The sequence below is a fragment of the Parus major genome, chromosome 10, assembly GCF_001522545.3.
Source record: "Parus major isolate Abel chromosome 10, Parus_major1.1, whole genome shotgun sequence".
In the NCBI taxonomy this organism is placed as follows: Eukaryota; Metazoa; Chordata; class Aves; order Passeriformes; family Paridae; genus Parus; species Parus major.
In genome coordinates, this window is record NC_031779.1 from 16,581,647 (window position 1) to 16,604,767 (window position 23,121).

General features: G+C 42.8%; 1 protein-coding gene across 2 annotated transcripts in view; it reads right to left on the minus strand.

Moving 5' to 3' along the window:
• The window catches only part of IGF1R (insulin like growth factor 1 receptor), a 172,379-nt gene extending 149,856 nt beyond the window's left edge, over positions 1-22,523 (minus strand). For both annotated transcript variants that reach the window (XM_015639195.1, XM_015639194.1), the window contains exon 1: positions 22,237-22,523. In XM_015639195.1, the coding sequence (XP_015494681.1) occupies positions 22,237-22,330 (94 nt within the window). In that variant the 5' untranslated portion in view covers positions 22,331-22,523. The remainder of the gene's footprint in view (positions 1-22,236) is intronic.
• Positions 22,524-23,121: the final 598 nt, after the last annotated feature.

Below are 23,121 nucleotides of genomic sequence, written 5' to 3' on the forward strand. Positions count from 1 at the left end.
AAACACTCACGGGACTGGAGATTATATTGCAATGTAGCTTGTAATTTCTGAGAAACATAGTATATTATCATTAATTTACCTCATGCTACTCATCACTCCTATCAACCTTTTACAGAATTATTTTCACCCAGATTTGGAAGGAAAAAGTGGTGTCATAAGAGGCAAATCAAATTTAGTGCATGTACTTTAAAAGGCAACTAGATTCCCCTTCTCCACATACATTTTCCTTGTCTCCCACAGTCCTTAGAAAAATACACACATCCTACTTTAATTTTCTCTTCTGCCACTCTACTAACTATATATTCCAAATCCAAAGGTCACTGTGTTACCACGCTGACCAGAACAAAACATTCACAAAAATAACACACAAAAGTGCTACAACCCACATCACAAACTAAAACTGTCTCTGTCTTTTTGCTCTTGCAATTTTCAGCTGTCATTGGCTAAAGATATCTCTGGCATTATTGCTTTCCATGAACTTCCTCCAACTTCCCCATAAGTTTACACAAATAAAATTTCAGCATAAAAAACGTTTTTGTCCCTCAACTCGCTTGCTTTCGCGCTGCCAACATTTTACTTTGAATATCAACAGGAACAGCAGCTTAGCAAAAATGGAGCCAACAAAATGAACTGAATCCCTTTAATAACACTGATTGATGCCTTCTCTACACAGCTCACCAGAGCAAGGAGGTCTAGAATTAGCCCAGCTCACGTGAAAGCATCCTCATGACAAGTCATCTCCAAATTAATCCCCTCTGACCAAGACAGCTCTGATACACCACATCCCTCGGGGGTTCCTGTGAAGCCACATCCATTACCCCCTGCTGCTGAAATAGCACAGCAGTGGCTCGGCTGGCATGGATTCCTGCTCATCCTCGTGGGTGCACAGGGCAGGAATGGAGGGAGGATAACATCCAACCCAGAACCCCCAGCTAGCATAGCCAGGAAAAGAAGCAGCAAATTTTTAACCCTGATCTGTAGTGCCCATGTTATGGGCAATGCCTGTAAGGGTCTCTGCCAAAGAAGAACAGCTAACTCGAAGATGAACCTCACCAGCAAATTCCTCACCCATTAACACCTCGTAGGTGTCAAACACTGAAAGTAATTGTCTGAACCTTACCGTGGCTGGAACTGAATACTCTAACCTCTGGCAAACTGCTCCGGTGCATTTATAGGCAAGGGAAAGCTGTCAGAAGCACCAGCTGAATGTAACTTCAGCATCATCCCCTGCAACACTGCAGAGTAACAGCCTCGTCCAGCTTGTGAGAAAACTCAAACAACAAATTAAAACTGCAGAAGAAAGGAGGTAATGCCTAAATCACTAAAGATGAGCCCCTCCTCACAGGAGACAGACTTCAAACCTCTGCACTTTTTCTTATCCCACACTGTAACTTCCTTGACAGCACCACAAAATGAGCATGTGCCATTCTACACAAAATATGTAACATACAAGTGAGTAGGTGGCATGTTATGATCAATAACTGTGAGAGTAAAACATTTTTAATGGTGCTAATAATGTTTAAACCCAATGCCAGCAGCTTCAGTCTAATGCCTGCTAAAGCAAAAATGGAAGACTGAAATTACAAGCTGTTTATAACACAGAATTTATGTTTCACAATCTGTGATGACAATAGAGCTTAGCAAAAATTGTCTCTCCTGGGGACTGTTCTTTCCACCTTAAAAAAAAAATAGTTGCGTGCATGATTTTATTTATTTGTTTTTAAAACAGTTGTCTGCACATCCAAGTGACTCAGCAACTGGCTGACAGAAACCTATGGGATATACACTTAGGTAGCTGGGATAAGCAGCCAAATTCTTCCAGAATGAAAATTCATCATGTGGCTGGGCTCAGCAACTCCCATTTAGGAAGACTTTACCATGCTCTTAGCTGCGTGCCACCCTGCAGTAATCTAGGAAAGCTGTCACTCTTTAAAAGCTTTTGGGGATTTTTTTTAGTATTATTATTTTCAAAAAATGGCTGGCTAATCAGGCCAGATCATTCAGGCTTCATTAGAACTCAACTGACAAAACAGTATCATAACATACAGTTGCATCCATAATGGTCAGCAAAGGATTTAACAGTGAGTCATAGATCCACACAAAAATTACAGGTCTGATGCAATTACTCTTAACAATATGCAACACAGAGCCCTACTATGCTGTGCTAACCAGCTCTTAAGCAATCAAACACAGAAATCTCACATTCTCTGGTCTTCCACAACAATGTTTCTGGTTTAACAAACTGAACTAAGACTTCCATTAGTCCCATATTTCCACCAAAACAGAAATTTTACGTGATGCTAAAAAAAAATGATGATCTAAGTGAACAGAAAAAGTTAATGCTATCAAACTTCATTTAACAGAACAGGGAGCTCTCCCACCCCTCCCTTCACATGGGAGCTACACAGCTTAAAAATCACATAGGTCATGCTGTAACCTGCTTTCTCAAGGCAGTTAAAATATGACCAACTTGCAATCCCCAAAAAGGGCTTTAAAGGTATTAAATTACATATATGCAGGTGCTGTGGGGCTTTCCAGCCATGAGCTAACTAGATTGAAAAAAGAACCTTCCTCTCCAAATACAAGGTAAAACATGTGGGCTGGCGCCAGACACAAAGTAATGTAGTTTAGGCCTTATCAACCAAAAACACTTGCACCAGAACACAATTTAAGGCAAATGTAAACCAAAGTAGCTATCCCAGGAGGAGTTCTTACCTGAACTCACTTTTCTGGTGAATTGGATGCTTCTGACTTGCTTTTAGCATCACAAACACAGCCCAACCAAGGGAAGTGTCCTTTGTACCACAAGGGCAGCATTCACACGGTATTTAATGTCTCAGAGGCATCACTGCACAATAACCACGGAAAAAGAGAACCAAACACCTCTGTGATACCACTCAAGGTGAGTCTCTCCTCAAACAAAACATCCTTAATGCACACAGATGAGAAGCTACCAGATAAACAGGGTTAAGCATGGGAAACCAGAGTTCTTTAGGCACAGTCAACCACTGGAACTCCAGGAGTTTAATTTCTCTGAAAATACAAGGAAAGCTTGAGTATACGAATTTCAACGTATCTAAGCAGGATTTTCAACGTATCTATGCAGATGTTCTCATCAGCAATTGATTGACCCTTACTGTAAAACAGTAAAAATAAGAACTAAAATAATCTAAATATATACAACTTGATAAAAAGAGAAGAGCCAATGGTTTACTTCCAGCCTCCTTCCACACTTAGATTCAAAGTGACATTTCAGCCCACAGTGTCTATTTTACATTTACATACTGCCCAAGACATTGGATTTCCAACCTCATACAGTTTTTAGACACTGCCTAGAAGCACTGTGGGTGATGCACGATGCTGCAATTCTGGTGAGCAGAAGAGTTCAGGTATTAAACCAGCCAGGCTCTGCTGAGTTCTATTGCTTGGCAACTGCAACTCCCGTCACCATATCCACTTTTATCAGAAGAGCACTGGAATGGCAGAGCAAGCAGGAGAATTACTATTCACCCTCTGGCAGGTGCTTCTGGAGAGCCTGGGGTGCAACAGGTTACCCTGACGCATTTCTAACAAATTCCCCCGTGAGAAAGCAGTGGGTCCAACATGGTGAGACAAATAAATCCATGGCACCTTTCATTCAGCAGCTCCTCATCAGTGATCATTTACTCCACCCCCCTGCTCAGCTAAAACTGGGGGGAAGAGTTTTGCAAGAATTGTGTTGCAACTCTGGGGGGAAGAGGTGCAGGAAGTTACAAGAGATGGGACTAGGACAAACCAAGCAGCAATATCAAACCTGGATGCTGCTCTAGACACTCCCAACTTTAGGAACCTCCCCTCACAGGGCTCTGCAGCAGCACAGATTTATTCCAGGAGGTAAATCAAGCCAAGACCAAGATGAAGAGCTCAGTCTTCGTCACTGTTTTTACTCTTTTCCTTGTATATACAACCCTCTCCTACCTAAAGGCATAAATGAAGAACAAACACTTGACTGTAGCCAGCCCCCTGGTACTTTTTCAGTATTTGTTCAGGTCATGAAGAAGAAGACAACGTAAGAAATTAGAAGAAATTTGAGTGCGAAAATATGGGTAATATCAAGGAGAGAAAAACAACCAAGTGAAAGTTTTGTTTTGTTTTTACAGTGGATATCTACAGAGGGATGTACACATAAGGAGATTTTTATCCAAGGCACACAACTTTAAAGTCATCTTTAAAACTAGCTTGTTGGATTCACCAGGAAAAAGTGGATCTAAACATGCTTTTCTAGGTTTAACCTGAACTGATTCTTGAAATGCACAATATTTGGAAAGATCACCATCTTAAAGGATTTCATCCTCTCAAAAATCAATTTTCATCTCAGGCAGGGGGGAAATGACACACTAGAAGTTTTTAGGCTCAGATTTTCTTAACTGCAATAGAATTTAACTGCCTTGACCTGGTTGATGGAATTAAAGATATCCTCCCTAGAGGAACTGTGGAGTGGGCAGCTGCTGTAAAAAGGTGGTTTAGCACTAGAACACCTGGAACATCAATGAGCACGTGCGTTTCTTCAGCAAAGTATTAACAAATGTACTACTTAATATTTAAGTTATTACAGAAAATACATTTATAATTAACCTATGATAAGAAATCTTTCCTTAGAGAACTTAGATTAAAAATTAAACAGTGAACTTTATCCACTGCAACAGATAAAAGGAGGAACAAGACAAAGGGAAGCAAGAGAAACCACATGAACCCTGTGGAGTGTAATACACTCCTAAATATATAAACCTAAGTGACATATTCTTTAGTTTCACTGCATTCAGAAACCCTTTTATCATGATAACAATATAGACACTTAACATTCTGCAAGATAGACAAAAAAGTATTAATTGATCTCAATAGCTGCCATCTTTCAAACAGAGGGGCCACCCAAAAAAATCATTCTGAACATCTCCTGATGAGAAGGAAACTGACACACGGGGAGAAGCTGCTTACAAGACTTCAGAATTAGGCTACAGGGTTGCATCAAACCTCTCTCTGGACCCAGACTACGTTCAAAAAAGTTCTGGTGAGACTGTTTCCTTCAGAAACAAGGAAGGTTTATCCAAGCTCTGAAATCCCACAACTAATTATAGCACCCCACATCCTTCCCCACCATCATCAACAGCAAAACCAGCTGCCAATCTGGGAGATAGAAGAAGAATCTAATCTCCACTGTGCCACTACAGCCACCCCAAAAAAAGCGTTCTTCTGCCTGTAGTTATGACTCGCCTGCCCAAACAACATGAGCCAAACAGCTCCTGCCAACACAAGCTGTGCTGCCAGGGCGGGTGATCGGTGGCACAACCGCACTGGGTAACCGTGCCACATGCACGTCCAAACACAAAGCTTTAAATCAAGCTAGAGAAAGAAAAACATAAAGTAAAAGAAGGGGGGTAAAAAGCACAGGTAGAAAGGATCTGGACAAGAACACCCCCTCCTTTCCAGCTGCCAGTTTGAAGGTGAACTGGTGCGGGAGCAGAGGTGATGGACAGCCCTCGGCCTCGCCTCACCCGCCTGACAGCTCCGCCGGCCTCGCTCCGCTGTTGTGAAAGAAAACCACGGTATTTGTGCAAGGCTGGTTGGTTCCATGTTAAGAAAACACATCTGAGCCGACAGTGCTTTGCTTTACCACATGCCAGCTTCATTCAGCTTCAGAGGCAGAAACCAGGACTCGGTCTCCTTATTGCCTCCACAGTTAACCAGCAATTTAGGACACAGACAAAGTCCTGAACTCGGAACCACCCCCAGATCTGTGAAAGGGCCACTCTGCCTTTAACAAAAAACTTCCGAGTCCTCCACAGAAACCATGAGCGCCCAAAGAAGGAGGTCCCCAAGTGAAAGGAATGACTGTGTTGGGTAACACTATGTAAAGATGTGTACAATGGAACAGATAAAAACAATGACATTCAGAGAAAGGGACCGGGAAGCAATCATTGTTTCGGTGTGAATTGGTGCACACCCATGCCAGGAGAGGTGAGAAACAGGAATGGGTCCTCATGGAGACTGTTAATTTATTAAAATGTCACAACAAAAAGAGAGTAGCTGTGACTAACAGACCCAGTGAGCTCCAGGCAGCTAAACCAATCCAAAGGATGATGGTTTATCAGAAAGAAAAGGCTGGTCAAAAGGAAGTAATGAAGCAGATATCCATCAAAGAACAAAAAGCAGGTCTCAGCACTGAGCCAGAAGCAAGACTGCACCAGAGCTTACAAATGAAGTGTAAAACATCAGACTTGGCAATCCTGCTGCCAAGGAATTATTTACCACATGACGATCAATATTACAATACATACAGAGATGAGTATTTTTATCTCAACCTCCATTTGACCCGGTGGGAGCTACAGACACTTTCTCACACTAATTCACATACTTCAAGGAGAGTCAAGATGGGAAAAAAAGAGTTGGAAGCATTTCGGGTTCTGTCTCTTTTCAGCTTATTTTCACTGAATCATACCAAAACCATCTGAGGGAACAGCTCAGACCAAAACTATCTGAGGGAGCAGTTCAGAATTGATTTGTGCTACCCAACACCTGATCAGTAAAGCAAAATATTCAAGGATCACAGGAAGAGGTTTCGTTCATGCATTGAACCAAATCCTGGTTGTGCTGTCAGGCCTTTCAAGTCTCTGCCCTTCCTTCACTGCATCAAAAGCATCTCTTAAAAAATTCCTCTGAAAAGCCTGGACAAGTGAACTGAACTTCCAAGATCTATTCTCTGTAGCCTTGAGCAAGAGTGGAAGTAAGCTTTCCTTCTCAATGGTTACTTTTAAGTTAAAAAACTTAAAAAAAAAAAAAGCAACCACTACTAGATCTATTACAAATTTGGAAACTGCAGCTCAGAAAATAGGGAAGGAGGGGAAAGCAATGGAGGGAGGAAGAAGAGGTCGGATTTTCAGACAATCAACTTGAAAAAATCCTTACTTCAGTGAACTGGCAAATAAGCAATTTCAGATGTGTTAGACATCTTGCTTCTAAAACACAACCACGCTAAAGGGAAAAGGGTTAATTATATCCCTTATGCTCCAGAGTATTTCAAAAGGCTACACATTATGTTCTTCTGAAGGGCAAGTTGTTCTTTTATTTATTGTTTGAAGCACAAACATAAACACGAAGTGTCCAACCCTAAGGTGGTGATTACCACTTTTACTTAACCAGAAATGCAGGGCTGCAGGCCTTCTCTGTTATAAAGCTTTTAAACCTGCTCTGTTCCTCTGACATTTTCCCCCTCACTCTTCTCTGATAGAGATCACAAAAACAACTAAGACATCTGACATACAGGAGAACATCCTGCTGATTAAGAGAAAACAAGAGCACATTACTCTTGAGAGGATACAAAGTACCACTTCCTAATGCGTTCTACTCTGTCAGCACAACAGGCTTCATGTCATTTCAAAGGGAAACTGGTCATATTGATTTTTCCAAAACACAAGTATTATAAAAATATTATACATTTAATTGGTCTTAACAAAGTGCTCTTGTAGTGGGGCACATCAACAGAGATCCTACAAGACAAGATATAAGGTATCAAGGTGTGCCTCTAAGTATCTGAAGATTCTCTGCAAGCGACAGCATTGAGAACTGCCAAGATCGCTCCTCATAAAGCTTCTTGCAGCTCCTTTAAACCTCAGTATGACTGAGAGGTGTCTTTTAAAGTGTGGCAGCTCTTACTCCTGAATTCACAACACCCTGAACAAACATCATACTTTGCTGAAAACCACTGTCCTTTCCACGCCTCACCAAATTTCAACCATGCAACTCAGTGCTCCATGTTTGCTCAACTTTTTCTAGAGGAAAGGAAAGTTCTTTACACCCTCTCAGAGCAATTTATTCCTCTCGTTGTTCCCTCGCAAAAGCCAGACCAATTGAATCGGCTCCTCTGATTGAAAACCACACACCCTGCCTGTCAGGAAGCCGGCAGGATTTTTTTCCCCCTGTTTTGTTTACAAATTCGAAAACCGGCCTCCAGACAGCAGGATCAGCCATCTCTTTTCCCCCCATTCCCAGTTTTCTACAATCCTAATTATGGCAACACTGGGGAAAACTTGTACGTACTTTCCAATGAAAATATGTATTTCTTCTTCTCTCAGTTCTTTATTTCTGTTTTAACACTGTATATCAGAGTGTACAGCCAGGACAAGTTTCAATGGTTCAAAGACCATCTGGGAAGTCGTTAGGCAGAGGTTGTTACTTCCCCTTTGAGAATTCCTCTTCAGAAAAATTCTTTAAAATCAGAATTTTGTGAGGGATGCAGCAGAGGAGCATCCTCCCACCTCCTCTTAGTCCTCCAGGGAACTAAACTAAGTTCTCTCTTCCTGAAGTGATACTTCAAGGTTTCTTTATAGCTTGCTTCCAGTATAACTCAGAACAGTGTACATCCTCCCTTTAATTTCTTCCAACGAATCCCCTTTCAGCAGAATTTACTCTCACATATGCAACGTGGGCAGAGTCTAGTAATGTGACTTAATAGTTCCTAACAAAAAAAAAAAAAAAAAGGTTTTGCTAACAGTAAGTTCTAAGAAGGAAAAAAAGAAATTTTAAATCTTACCTGCAATTTACCACAGTGTTTCTAATTAGTATCTGTCAAAAAAAGCATTTCCATCACAAGAAAAGAACAAAGCTGCAGAATGACAGATAATTTGCCATTCATCAAAAGGTAGCTGAAAACAACAACAGACACACGAAATGTTCTGTGTCCCACCCCACTGCTGCCCCTGCATCCCCCCTCTGCCACTGAGCAGGGCACTGCCAGAGGAAACAACACAGGGAGCACGGGGATTTCAGCAGAGAATGGTCAGAGGCAAGTAACAGAAATACAGAACTCCAGTACGGAGGAGACAAATGAAAACTTTAATCTTCAGCTTCTATCCTTAGCCACTTCAGACACCTCTTCCCCCCACCTTGCTGCGGGGCGAGCGTATTTTAGTGTGTGGATTATCATTCCTTGGAGGTAACTCAGCCAGCCAGACCATCACACACACACCTGTTCTCACTGCAGACATCCCTGTCCTGACACCCAGGGCAGCGTTGAGTTACTTCAGAGAGAGTCACTTCCACATTCCACCCTCAAACTCCCCTCCAAGAAGTGATCAGTCACTCTCGGCTTTCACACTTCAGTAATTTTGGAATCAACAGGAAATGGAGATCAATTGTGATTTTACTAACTCAATGGTGACTCATCATTCAACTCCCTGTAGCCTTCGAATTCATCTGTGAAGAGACGTGATAGCGAGGCCAAATTAAAAATAGCAAATCTGGCTCCCTCACAATTAACACTCACTTGTCCATCAGATTTGCCCCGGATTGCGACATTTTCGGGATTGCGACATTCTGACCATTTTGCGTCAGATCCCAAACATAGCCACAAGTTTTCTTTCTCAACTCAACCAGGAAAAATAATCAATAGGAAAATTTATTATATAAACCAACTGTACCACACCCTCTAACATCCATCCATCCATTGCTGAATTTGAACATGTCTAAAAGGAGTTAACTCTGCCTCTCAGGGTCCCCAGCTACTGACAATGAATCTTCTATTCTTTGTATTATGAAAATACTCTCAAATCATTAATTTCTTCCTGCTTACACAACCTTCAAGCCAAAAAAAAAAACCCACCACATTTGCATGAAATCGAAAGTCAATAAAAAACAATTATTTCATTTACAAAAATAGAAAATCATTTTATATAAACCACTTAAATGCATTCTTCTAAAAATAAACTTAATTACAAATCTAACATGAAATTGTAACAGCATATATTAGGGCAAATGCCTACTGTAATTTAGATAAAATAAAAATAGTAAGCATATAATTTACACCAAAAAAAGTTGGGACTGGTGAATTTGCTGTTCAGCGCTCTCTTGGAGCCACTCTTTGATGAAATGCTCAGAGAGCTTTTACCTTCAACAGCTATTTCAGCAGTGCCTCATTTCAGTTTAGTCCAATGGTTCAGTTCAACAAGCCCTTAATCCCAAATTAAAAAGGACTCCTGCATAGAAACCTGTGAAACAGCCAGTCTTGTGGGCAAGATCTATGAACTCTAAACTTTTGAGAAACAATGACAAACTATTTTTTCTGTTTATTTTTTTTTAATCATGCCTCTCCTTCACACTTGGAGTTTTAATTAAGTCTCAAAACCCAGATCTTCTGCATTTCAATTAAAATTCCATTTTCCATCCAAATAAAAAAATAACACAAATGAGAAGTAATCTACCAGAAAATACATCATTTGCCATTTTGTCACTTAAAAATGTGAAAATTAAGGATCTGAGCCAAAAGCATCCAAGGCATCTAATTATTTACATGAATTTGTAGAAACACATTGCTATTCACTAGCAAAAAGGTCTGTACTTTCAAAAATGGTTGTTTGTGAATCAGAGTTCTAACATCTGTCAGTCATTAAAAAAATATCCAACTAAAAATATGCAAAATGAGATTAAAACTGTGCATTCAGAGCAAGCTCTTCCTGCTTGCTGTTATAAGTCACTATGAAAACCATTTATTTCATCTCAATAAAAGAAGAAATAATACATACTAGTAGTGCTCTGAGGCCTTCATACTAAGGAAGAAATAAACTTGGAAGGACAAATTGGACCAAAATTCACATTTTCACCAGAAGGTTGCAAAGCTACACAATCCCATCCCCTTGGCCTCTCACAGTGCGCTTCCATGAGAAGAGAGAGGAATGCACCCAACCAGGGTGTGCAGACACCCTAAACAGAAGCATCCCTCCCTCCCCCTGCAAAAATCAGTAAACATGACACGAGTTACATCCTCAGCCCCTCTGCTCTCCTCTTCTCCTCACTCGCAGGATTCACCTCTTTCCATGTCAGCAGCTCTGCGAGGAGCAAGGGCATTAAACACAAACTCGAGCCATGCTGAGCTCAGAGCAGTGCTCTGATCCTGCAGTGATCAAGGGCTGTGGCCACCTGTGCAACAAGCAAGAAACACTGAATAGCTGCACACTTCTGTGAGCAGCTGCTCCTGAAGAAGGAAGAGAAATCCCATGGAATGAACAGAGAGCATCCCAGCATATCCTCGCAGAGAGGCCAAGCCACGCTCAACCCACCTCAACTTTTGTTTCATTCTTGCTGCACATGACACAGGTAATATTCACAGTTGCCTGTGAAGATCTGGGTGTATTTTTAGTGTAATATACTATCTCCTTATCAGTCAGCTGATGCCAACACCCCCATCCTCACACTTCTGTTCAGAGTACAGTCATCGAATGCCTGGCAAGGAGCAGCTTCCCAGTGCAAGTGCTGTCACCTGGATGACAGAGCCACACGAGCATCCCAAGTCACGTCCCTGCTGCAGAAACGAAGCCTTTAACCACCCCCCAAGGACTGCACTTTCTGTGTTTTACAAATGGGGAGGGAAATACAGACACCCGGAGGAGGAATACAATTTCTTCCCAACCCTTCAATACTGGCAGCTCCTGAAGCACGAGATGTGATCACTCCCTATTTTAGCATGCATGACTACCAATGCTCACACAAATTATCTGGTTTCTTTTAAAATCCAGTATTTAAAATTACAGTATTTAACTTGAGGCTTTTCAATCCAACTAGTGGATGGATAAAGGTGAATGCACCGTTAACAACTTCTTGCTACACTATATTTGCTCTTCGTTAAAAAGAAGACCCTTGCTCTGAATTTATACTTTTCAAATCAGGATTTAAATAAAATCAAATCTGGAAAGGAAAAAAAAAGTGAACACAACTGTGCAGCATTATGATACAGCATCTGATTCCCACATTCCAACTCTCTTGCTCCTCAACATTGCGATGTATCACAGGCAAATTTAAAAATAAAGTCACTGCTATTAACTACAAAGAAAATCCTTAGACGGTGTTGGCTTAGCCAGTGGAATGTGTAATTCTTGTCTACATATTATCACTTTCTTTCATGAAAAATACTGGAAATATCTTTTTGCCAGGTTAACCAACTCTGACTTCAATCTCGCTGACATTTCTTAAGTAGAGCTGAATAATTCCATTCATATGCAAATGGTACAATAAGTCGTGAGTAGCAGCATTTGCAGCTCCCTCAAAGAGATGAGCTTTTACTCTCCCCAACTCTCATCCACAGTGATGTACCCAAAAGGTACAGCCCCAGCGACTTACAGAAGGAATATTTTCAGCCTTGATGTCGGTTAGGTTTTTTTCACTTTGTGGGGTATTTTTAAATATTAAAGAGATGAAAGAATTGAGAACTGAGATTGCATCTGCTGCCATCACAATTTAACCACAGTCCATGTATTTATACAGTGGAATCTCCAAAATAACACTGCATCTGTTAAGATGACAGTGTTTTTCCATGGGCTGCACTGTGTTGCAGTGGAGTTACTCTAAAGCTGTTGCTTTTAAAGTGCTGATTGCGATCACCCCAAATTTTTTTTCGAAATCTTCCTCAAACGTGCTCAATTATAAAGCTGTTGTGTTCCTCACTGTGGCTTGGGAACAACAAAACCCTCATACATCTCATCAGTGGGCATTTGGCACTGAAGCCTCACAGCTAATGCAACATGTTTATTTAAACAATGAACTACCCAAAGAGCTGCACAGCCCGTGTACAAACAGATGTGTGTTTCATGCATGCTCTGCTGCAGCCCAGAACCTCCAACACACACACTCCACTGCACTTCTCTCTGTCTGATTTCTGCAGGGCAACTGCACTGATTTGGAAGGGCCTTTGTTCCTTCACTGGCCACTTCAGAACCACAACCCACCTAAGAATATCTAAGCTTGAATCTTAAAAGAGACTCTCACACCAGAATTTGTACATTCAATATGTATGTCATGCCTCTTGTTGAGACATAGTATCAATTAAAATATTTGTCCACCTAGTCAGCCTACTCCAATGTGACAAAAATATAAACATTTTATTAGTGCTCACACAAAAAATAAACAAACAAACCTACAATCACTCCCAGGCAGGACCCTGGCAGGCCCAAGTCAGTTTTTAACCAAGCCAAGTCTCAAGTCTGAAATAACAAACTTGCTTTTCTTACACCCCATTGCTACTCTTTTCTACAGGGACAGCTGCAGAGACTCCAGTTCCACCAAGGACATAGCTGCAGGGAACACCAGCATCACTTAATAACACAAACCTCCACATCCAAGGTGCACAATCAACTGGACTAACAACAGACCCTTTGACTTTTTGCATCCTCATCCACATACAAATGGTCATACATTCCACTAGTCCACAAGTTCTCCCAGTCTCCTATCCCTCAAGTCTGAGGAAAAGGAGCAGTGCACAGAGTAAAAGTAACTTACATATATCTCTGAACACAGGTGGATATTCACTCATTCCATACATCCCAGGACACATAGTGTTTGCAAGTGACAGATAAATTTACATCCATCTCACAAACCACAGGACAAAAGCTTCAGCCACAATGAACTGAAAGATGATGTTAACTGCAATCAGTACAGCATCACAAGCTGGGGTGCAGAACAACCAGACAGAATCAACAGCTAATCTAGTAGTGGAAGTCGGGCTCTATCATATTCCAGTGGGCTCCCCCTTCTATTCAGTGGAACTCTGAACTTTTAAAGTTTGTGTCATCATCCTGCTGAGTCTCTCTAAAGTTGGTTCTCAGCTGAAAGAAAAGTAGAACCACCTGAAAGATTAAAAAAAAACAATCCATGCTATGCAAGCCCAGCAGTGGGACACACGGAATTTTACTAAGGAAGGCAACAACTTAGCTACACATCAAAAATCCCAGAAAAGAGGAAAAAAAGAACAAAATAAAACTAATTTCTGCCCTGGCAGAGCAGGGGGACAGGGCAAACAAGGAATTTCCACTGCCATTTCAACTCTTCACACTTCAGCCAAGTGTTACTCTGAGGTCAGCTGAGCTGAGCAAACACGTGTCCATTCCTACCGTGCAGGGCTGGTTCCTCACTCCCTGCCCAACATGAACAGAGTGCACTCTTCAAACCTTTCAAGGCTACTCTCGCACAGACAGACCCAAGGGGATGTGAGAAGAGCAGCAGGGAAGAAAAAGTACTACTTGTAGAAGGTCAAAATGTGGAGACAACTCTAAACTGAAGCCAATGGAAATAATAAGGAAACCAGCCCAGCGAGATCCAGGGATAAAGCCCTTCCCTGCAAGCACAAGCCAATTCCCTTGTAGAAAGTTGGTTATAGACAGTTTCCAGGGGCAGCTGTCACCAGATTTTTCTCCAAAATGCTATATCCCTTTGACTAAGGCTTAACATTTGAACTATCCCTCCCTACAAGAACACCTTCCACTTTCAGAAAAACCTGTGATCATTTTTATGGCTGCTCTATCACACATCATTATGGGGGCTTTTTCCCCTATCCCATAAATTCCTTTGGGAGCTTGCTTCTCAAATGTAATGAGCTGCCAGTCTACAGAATCAGGAAAATCAGCACTGAGTGAGTCAATTTATGTTTGGGGAAGCTGTTTCTGCATCCAAGAGATCTGGAATTCTCTTTGCCCACCAATAAAGCTCTCCAAACACAATGGCTCAGCTCTTGCAAACTTTTCCCGTGGTGCACAATCCCAGGAAGACTTCTCCAGCTGAGTACCAGGATCCATATGCAAACCAGACACCATCCCACTAAGCACAAGCACATTGCTACACCTCTTACAAAAAAACCCACAGCAACGCTAACAGAGAAGAGTAAACAAAACAAAGCGATGCCACCCTAACCTCAGCAACACACAGCAACCAGCAGACCCTTTTCAACTGCTGTGCTTACAACTTTTCATCCCATGAATGCTCTCTCTGTTTCAGCAGAAATGTGTCTATAACTAAAAACAAAGTGAGCACCTTGGTCATCCCTGCCGATTCGTCTCATCTGTCTTGTGTAAGAACTGCCTCTACACCACAGTTTGAAGATAATGATGTACTCTCACTTGAGAATCACACACTCAGCTGCAGCTACCTACTGTATTCCAGTAGTAACAAATGGGAGAGATACTTCAAAGAGCACATTATCCCAGCTCTAATTTATGCATGCTCCCTCTTACCATCAAGCCATTTATTTTAAACCTGTCAGATATACTTGTAACGTAGCATCATGAATAATTTAAAAAGTAATCTGTATAAACCAAGTTTATAAACTTAACAGCAGGTACAGTACCTTTCATTCAAGCAGACTGCTCCTTGATAAAGTACAAGGGATCTTTGACTACTTCAGCATGTATTCATTTCATGCATTCTGAATTTCAAAAAATTCTTCTTTCCTGCCTCAAATCAAACCCTCTGCTATTAGAACAGTATTTTGTAAGGAGCTCACTTAAATGAGTAGTGTAATAATTTGCAAATCGTTCATATTAAAGGAAAAAAACTACAAAGCTGCTGGAAACAGTCAGTAAAAATGACCCATCACCAATTCAACAGCAGGGGAAAACCACTCGTGTAAAGTTTGCCTTTGTCATTAAAAAATCTTAATATTTTCTGCATCTGCCTGATGTTGTCACTTTCTGACACTGCTCCCAGAAGGGATGCTGGACAAAGAACTCCAGAAAAAGCCCACCTGTTAAGAGAAAGTGTTTTGATCAGTTGATGCTTACACTTCCAAGTAAACAGAGCTATCTTTACAGCACGTAATGGCACCAATAAGGGGTTGGAGATAACATTCCCTGACCGGTCACAGAGCTATTGCAGCAACGTGCACCTCGCTGGCAACAGAAGCAAACAAACTCATTCGGCCAGAGGACCTGCCCCCAAACACCTTCACAAACCAAGCACTCATCAAAGCAGGAGACACACACCGAATTTATAAACTATGATGGTAAAGCACATACACGTGCAGTATGACTATTTCCTGCTTTAAAAGATTTATTTGTATCATGGACACTTTTTTGAAGTCAACAATGAAACAAAGTCGTAAAACCCAACCCTGTCAGCACTTCAGTGGCAACAGGAGTTAGTGCTCTAAGTTATTATTAAAATTACTTTGTGCTGTTGTAAAAGTGCACATTTGATATTCTACCCAATTATTTACAGTGGATTTGGTCCTCTAAAGGAATAATCTTAGTACTTTGTTGGGGTGTGAGATGCCCTCTTCTCAGAGAAGTCAAAGACAACAGTCTCATTGAAAAAATTATCAGGAAGTCACTGAAATATGCAGATGTTTGTTTCTGCTCATACTATCAAGTTTACCAAGAGAAACATACTAACTGGAAATGTACAAGTCTGCATATTCCAAAATAAATAAATCAATTAAATTCTGTTACATTAAAGCTTAGGAGTCATATGCAAATCAATCTGTAAATAAAGAAACAACAATTTTGCTTTTCAGCACATTTTAAACAATCTTGTGCCACAACAGCAACTTCCTGAGGATATCAACACTGAAGAAGTTAATTGGTGTCTTGCAAGATATCCTAAGGGAATGGCTCATATTTTGCATTTGCAAATGTTAGAAAGCAAAATTTTCAGTGATAAGGGCAAGTAAAATCTTCACAACACACCCGGCTTGACCAGAATGCATCTCCTTAATTAATTAATAAGTCAAACTGTTACCAAACTTAGTGAACAATACCAACAAGTCCTGTCTAAAGGAACCAGAGTCTATCCCTGAGTTTGAGGACTCAGTATAGCTCTGTTTGCGGAGCTCAGAAATATATGAATGAACACTGTGGATTGCTGATCGTTTGCCGGTCCTCAAAGTTTCTCTCAGACAGTTCTGGACACAAAAAAAGACAAATATAGTACTCCAGAAATCAGTCCAGATTGTACCTGTCATGACTTGGCTAAGAGGGAAAAAAAAGCAGCCCAAAAAAACCACACACAAGACAGGCTGGCTAACAACCACCAATGTGTCTTCATCAACTGCTGTTTGCTGAGTTCTGCTTTTGTACAATAAAAAAAAAAAAAAGTGAAACTATTCTTTTTAAAGTGGCTTTCATAAATCATAAAAACTAATCCAACTAACCTACACAAAGAAGCTGTCTATACAATTTACAGTGATAGAAAAATTATACATGTCAAATAGATCAAAATACTAAAACAGTATTTCTACCTTTCAAACACATCACTGCATTCCCAAAGTCTTTCTGCACACAAACTCTTAAAAGCAGCAAGTTCCATTAGCACCAAAGCCCAGAAACCTTAAAAGCTCAGCTCTGTCAGGAAGATCCAAATTAAACTGCAAAACTGCAGTTTAATTTACAAATCTGCAACAACTTTAATTATGAGACTCCTGAGACAATTACTTAAACTGCAGCTTTTTTAAAAATTTAGCATCCACAATAGTTTTCAATAATGAACTGCAGTTTACCCATTCCTATGTATGCCCTCACACATAAATAAAAACCAGCTGCTACTTGATAACATCCGAAAGCATTTCCAAATGTGAAAGCTTTACACTAAAATCCAAGTAAGAATGTGTTTAATTTCATAAACCAAAGTTTCAGGAACTTTTTCAGCAAGTTGCCATCAGCTTTTCAAGTACAGTAATGCTCATGAAGTTTATTAATTTAACTAGAGATAATTCAGATAAATACACTAACTTAATTCAGCACATTTTGTAAGTTATGAACTTTAGAGCCATTACAGATGATGAGCTAGATAAGTTGTTTGCTGTGTGGGATCACAAAGTTAACACTCACTGTGAGAAAAACAGGTTTCCTGCATGTATTATTGCCTCTCTCTCTCCCACTCTCTCAAAGTTCAAGACCATAAACAAACTTCTCTACAATGAAGTTTGCGGTAGCTCACAATTCACACAGATGGAATACACACACAATATAATTAATCATTTAACAAAACTGCCTCTTCTGCTCTCACTGAGATAATCGTTCCAGTGATCACTGGTAAAATCTACCTCAGAGTAAAAAGAAAACAAAAATTACTGGGGAAGAGAAAAACTATTATTTAAACATGAACTGGAATTATACTTTAAAGCTAATAGTTTCAGCCCTGAAATGGATTTTAATTTTAAATGTTAGATGCTTAAAAAAATTTCTCCTCCAAGATCTCCTTAGTAAATGCCAGTTTAGCAGAAAATTAAACAGGATTTGAAACAACTTTTCCCATGGTAACACATACTGATAGAAATTAATTATTTACCAGTGAAGACAGACTCAAAAATCATCATGTGGATGCTCTTTAACACTAGATTTTGTGTGTATTTTTCAAGATGAAAACAATTTCAGCATCACTGGCATGTGCTTTAACTACACCCTAGAATTAGTTTGGAGGAGCAACACATCAGGGAAAAGCTGACACAAAAATTAACACAGTAGTTGATCAAATCTGAGCAATTTCCCTATTAAACAAAATAAATCATGTCTTCTGTTGTGCTGAAGTCAAACTAATTGATCTGTCTTCTTGCTCTCTGCAGCCCTTTACTTTCCTCATGTCTCAGAACATATGAACTAAGTTAAATTTCCTTCACTTTTCACACACAAAAATCCCCAGTGTTTCTCCCTCAGATGCTGGTTCAACACTGAAACTTCCAACACACCTTTTTTCCACACTCATCCCTCTGCTTCCTCACGTTCAACACATTTTTGGTGATATTAACTAAGTCACTTCCATTTCCTAACCCTCTTTAGTTTCTGACTCATACAAGCCTTTGCTCCAGTTCTGGTTTGTAAACCAGAAGTCCAACCCAATACAGTCAAAAAAAAAAAATGTCCAAGTTCTGCCTGGCTCACTCTCCTTCCCCTGGACTCCAGGCACCATCACTCCCTGCTCACTCCTTTCTGCTGAAGCCCCCTGATGCCAACTCCTTACTGGCTCTGGCATTTTCTATTCACAACCTCAATTACAGCAGGAATTATCCAACTCCCAGTTACCAACATTCCCTAACCACTGGTCGTACAGGAAAATGCTGATGCAAAAGCGAGGTGTGTGTAACGCCGCCACTCAGCAGGTCATGAGGGCTTTTACTAAGCAACCTGGGAGAGAGATTAAGCATCAGCATGAGCTACTGTTCATTATCCGAAACACAACATCCAGCCTGGATAGACAAACAAAAGCTCGGCGCTAACATGAGCAGACCCATCAAGATATCCATCAATTTGAAGTATTATCACACCTAAAACTATTATTTTCCTTCTAAGTGTTTAACCCATTCCCTCCTAGACCTTCCCTCTGTGAATACACAGAAGGCTGAAAATCAAAACCCCATCGTGCTCAAGGGAGAAAAGGAAGAAAACACCGTGTTTATGCCTCATCTTAAACCCACCCTCAGCATCAAACAGCCTCCAACAGTTGTAGCTTTACACATCAAACACACGGGTACAGCACCACAAACTCTAGCTTAATGAAAGGTCTTATAATTTCCACTTTTGTGCCGTTCTAACACAATCTCAGGGAATTCTCAGCATTTTTAAATTACTTTTTCTGAATCAGAAGCTCTCCACTGAAGCTACCTGCATTTTAAAGATGTTTCTGTCACATAACTACAAACACATTCTATATAAATTAGCATTAAAGGGATGGGTCTCTCCCCTCCAGTTGTAACTCCTTTGTATTCCTATTTAGGAATGCCTTGCTTGTTTGACCGAAAATGGAAGTGCCTTTTAGCTATGACACAGTATATATGAAAAACAAATAAAAATTAAGATTAATCTTCCTTCCACTCTTGTGGGGAGAGAGAAGAATATGAAGAGATGTAAAACATCTGCTCTGGAGATCATTTTTCCCCCTAACAGCAACATTCTTTCAGCAATAACTCGTGAAAACAAAGGCTATTAAACTGTAAACTACAAAGACAATCGATTAGAGGCAGTATTCAGCTAAGACAAGTTTTTCAGCCTATCTTTCCATATTTAAATGCTTAGATCTTCTTCAGAAGATATTTCATTCAGGATGTTCATTTTAGGTAAGTGGTAACCACAAACACTTCAGAGGACTGGAACCTGAAATCCTAACACACTCTTCCTGTGCTACTTCATTGCCAGAGCTCAGTGAGCATTTTTATTTCAAGGTACTTTGTACCAGGTAAGACAAGGGAAACAATTCTAAGTGTGTATCCTAGCAGTGAAAGAACACAGCAGATCTCCTCCTCCTCCTGTTCTGTTTCTCCACGCTACTGGATCCTTTGTAAGCCCTTCCCTGAAGAAGTGCACGGGGTTTTTGGTTTTAAACTCAAAGATTAATCTTCCCTCTTGAAAACAGCTCTAGACAAAAATTTCAACTCATGGAAGACTGCAGCTCTCCAGCCCTAGCTGGCCCAAAAGCCTAAACCGGGCCTTAATTTGCAAGGACTTAAAAACATAATTATTGTATACTCAACATGCATTACAGGCTCTGTCTATGTGCTTCTTGCTCACTTATCTTTTTTTGTGTACTTAGCCTCACTGTCAGTGCATCCAAAGAACTTCCTTTTCTTTTCAATCTGAAACCACTACTTTTAGAAAAGCCCTCCTGCCTCCTAAATTCTTTCCCTTTACGTTTAAAATGGAGAAATTTGATCTCCTCATTCCTTCCCTCCAACAACACATATCTTTCTGAAAGGGAGAGGCACACAACAGCCCCAGGAGTGTATTGAAAAACACACGGCAGAAGAAATTAAAGCATGAGGATGCAGTACAGGAACATCCCTGTTTCTGCGGACGCTGAAGGAGAGGGAGCACTGTTTAAAATGGTTGGACTCCAAGGCACATTTACCATCTCCCCATCTACAGAGATACTCCAGGAAACAAGGGAAGGCTAATTTCATGCAAGAGATCCTCAATCCAGCGTGAGCCCGACATACCAGGAGAAAACCGATCAGCCCCGGGATTAATCCGGAGATGATTGCAGTGTAATCAATGGCAGCGCAGCCCTCCCTGCCCCCTCGATTCCCCCTGCGCCCGAGAGGGGCGGGCACTGCAACACAATCACAGGTTGGAAACGCACAAAAACAAAGTCGGGGCTCTGGCAGCTCCCGGGCGGCCGCGGGGATGGGCTGAGGATCCGCGGCAGGAGGGACCGGGCCCCGCACCACGATCCGCGTTCTCCCGGTGTTCGGGGAAGCGGCTCGCACGCTGCTCGAACCTCGGCGCTGGGTGCAACGCGGCCGCATAGAAAAATGCATCACCCCTAAGATCGCAGCCCGTTCGGCCATCAAACCTTTCTATTTACGCAAAACCGTAAAGCGTCAATGTGCGAATTAATTTTTTTTTTTTTTTTTTTAAATGAACGGTAGCCAGTGACCTTTAGATTGCGGGATGCCGCCGTAATTCCGCACCCCGCGCACAGCGAGTGAAACCCCTCCTCGGCGGTAAAGCGGCAATAAAAGGCAAGGCGTTCATTTCCAGGAATTCCTCACTCACTACGGCAGGTTATTGCATACAGCCTCTAAATATTGACAGAGATCAAGCTCCTTCCATGCGGGGAAAGCGAACGGAGTCCTTCCCAGCCTGCAAGTGTTTACTACGCAGCTCGCAGCCCTGGCTGCGGCGCCTGAGCGCTTCCCCGCGCTCGGGGGGGGACACAAAGGAGGGGCACGGCCCCCTCCGCCGGGCTCGGGGCTGCGGCGGTGCCGACCCGTGGGTACAACCGGGCCGCCGCCTCCGGGGAAGGAAGGCGGGCACGGCAGGGAGGGAGACGCGCAGCCCCGGCTTGGTAAATGTGCTCGAGGAGCAGACGCGTAACAGGAGGAAAACACGCAGAGCCCCGCGGGCAGGGGCGAGACCCGCTCGGCGCCGCGGCGGGAAACGGCGGGAGCCCCCCCTCACAGCCACAGGCAGGGAGAGCCTCACACGGACCCCGGTACGAACAGGGACCCCTCACACACCCCCCCCTCCAAGAACAGGGAGCCCCTCGCACACAGCCCAGACACGCAGGGAAGCCCCTCACAACACACGCACACGGCGAGGGAGCCCCTCGCACAGGGAACCCCCTCACACACACAGGGAGCCCCTCACACACACGGGGAACCCCCTCGGCAGCCCCCTCACACACACTGGGAGCCCCTCACACACACCCCCAAACACAGGGAGCCCCTCACGCATCCACACTCAGGGATCCCCCCCATCACACACATTCATACAGGGACCCCCCCTCACACACACGCACAACGCCCACATAAACACTCACACACGCACATTCACAGAGGGACACACACACACACACAGGGAGCCCCCCCACACAGACACGAACACAGGGACCCCCTCACGCCCCCCCAAACACACAGAGGTAGCCGCCGCCCTCGCCCCCTCCCCGGCAGCCCCTCACTCGGGGGCTCCCTCACCGCGGGGTCCCTCGCCGCACCCCCCCGGCACGCACTGTACTCACTTTCCCCATTTGTTGGCCACAGACAAAGTGCGGCGAAGACGAGCAGGAACCCCCAGACGACGGCGAGGGACTCTCCTCCAGCGCCAGACTTCATTCCTCTTTCTTTAATTGGACAAAATCCCCCTTTCCGAAAACAAAACAAAGCAAAAAGAAGTCCAAAAATTGTTCTCTTTCCTCTCCCCGTCCTCTAAAAATAACGAGCGGCGGAGGAGAAGCGGGGCAGGGTAAATAAATCCACGTTGCCTCACGAAATGAAGGAGAAAAAAAAAAAAACAACAAAAAAGCACAAGACCCTTCGGAGCGGCAAACCGGAGGGTTGTTGAGGTCCCTGGGTGTTGATCTTCCGGAGCAACCACACCAAAAATACACAGATATTCACGATGTATTAACGGCAACAACAACAAGGCATGGAAGCCCCGGGGCGACGCTGTCTCCGGGGCGGCGGGGCGGGCTCGGGGCGGCGGGCGGGGGGCGCCGCCGTCTCCCCTCAGCGCTGGCTGCGGTGATACATCGTGCACAGGAGCCGCAAACACGAGGCACATCGGGGCTGGCAGTCGGCATCTTCAACCTCCATTTTCAAACACCGCACACACGCACACACACAGAGACACAAAAACTGGGAGGGCCGCGGAGGGAGGGGAAGGGGGGGGCGCGACCCAGACAATCCTATTACAAAACAACAACAGCTCCGCCGTCCCCCCGCGCGGGGACGGGGCTGCCCCGGCGGGATCCCCGCGGCTCCGCTCCCCGCTCCGCTGGGGAGGGTTGGGGGGACACCCCACGCACAACCACCACCCACAACAACACCGCCGCCGACACCACGAGTCCGGCTGCCTGCAGAGGCTCGAAATGCAGAATTTGGGTCGAAAATGAATTAAAAAGGCT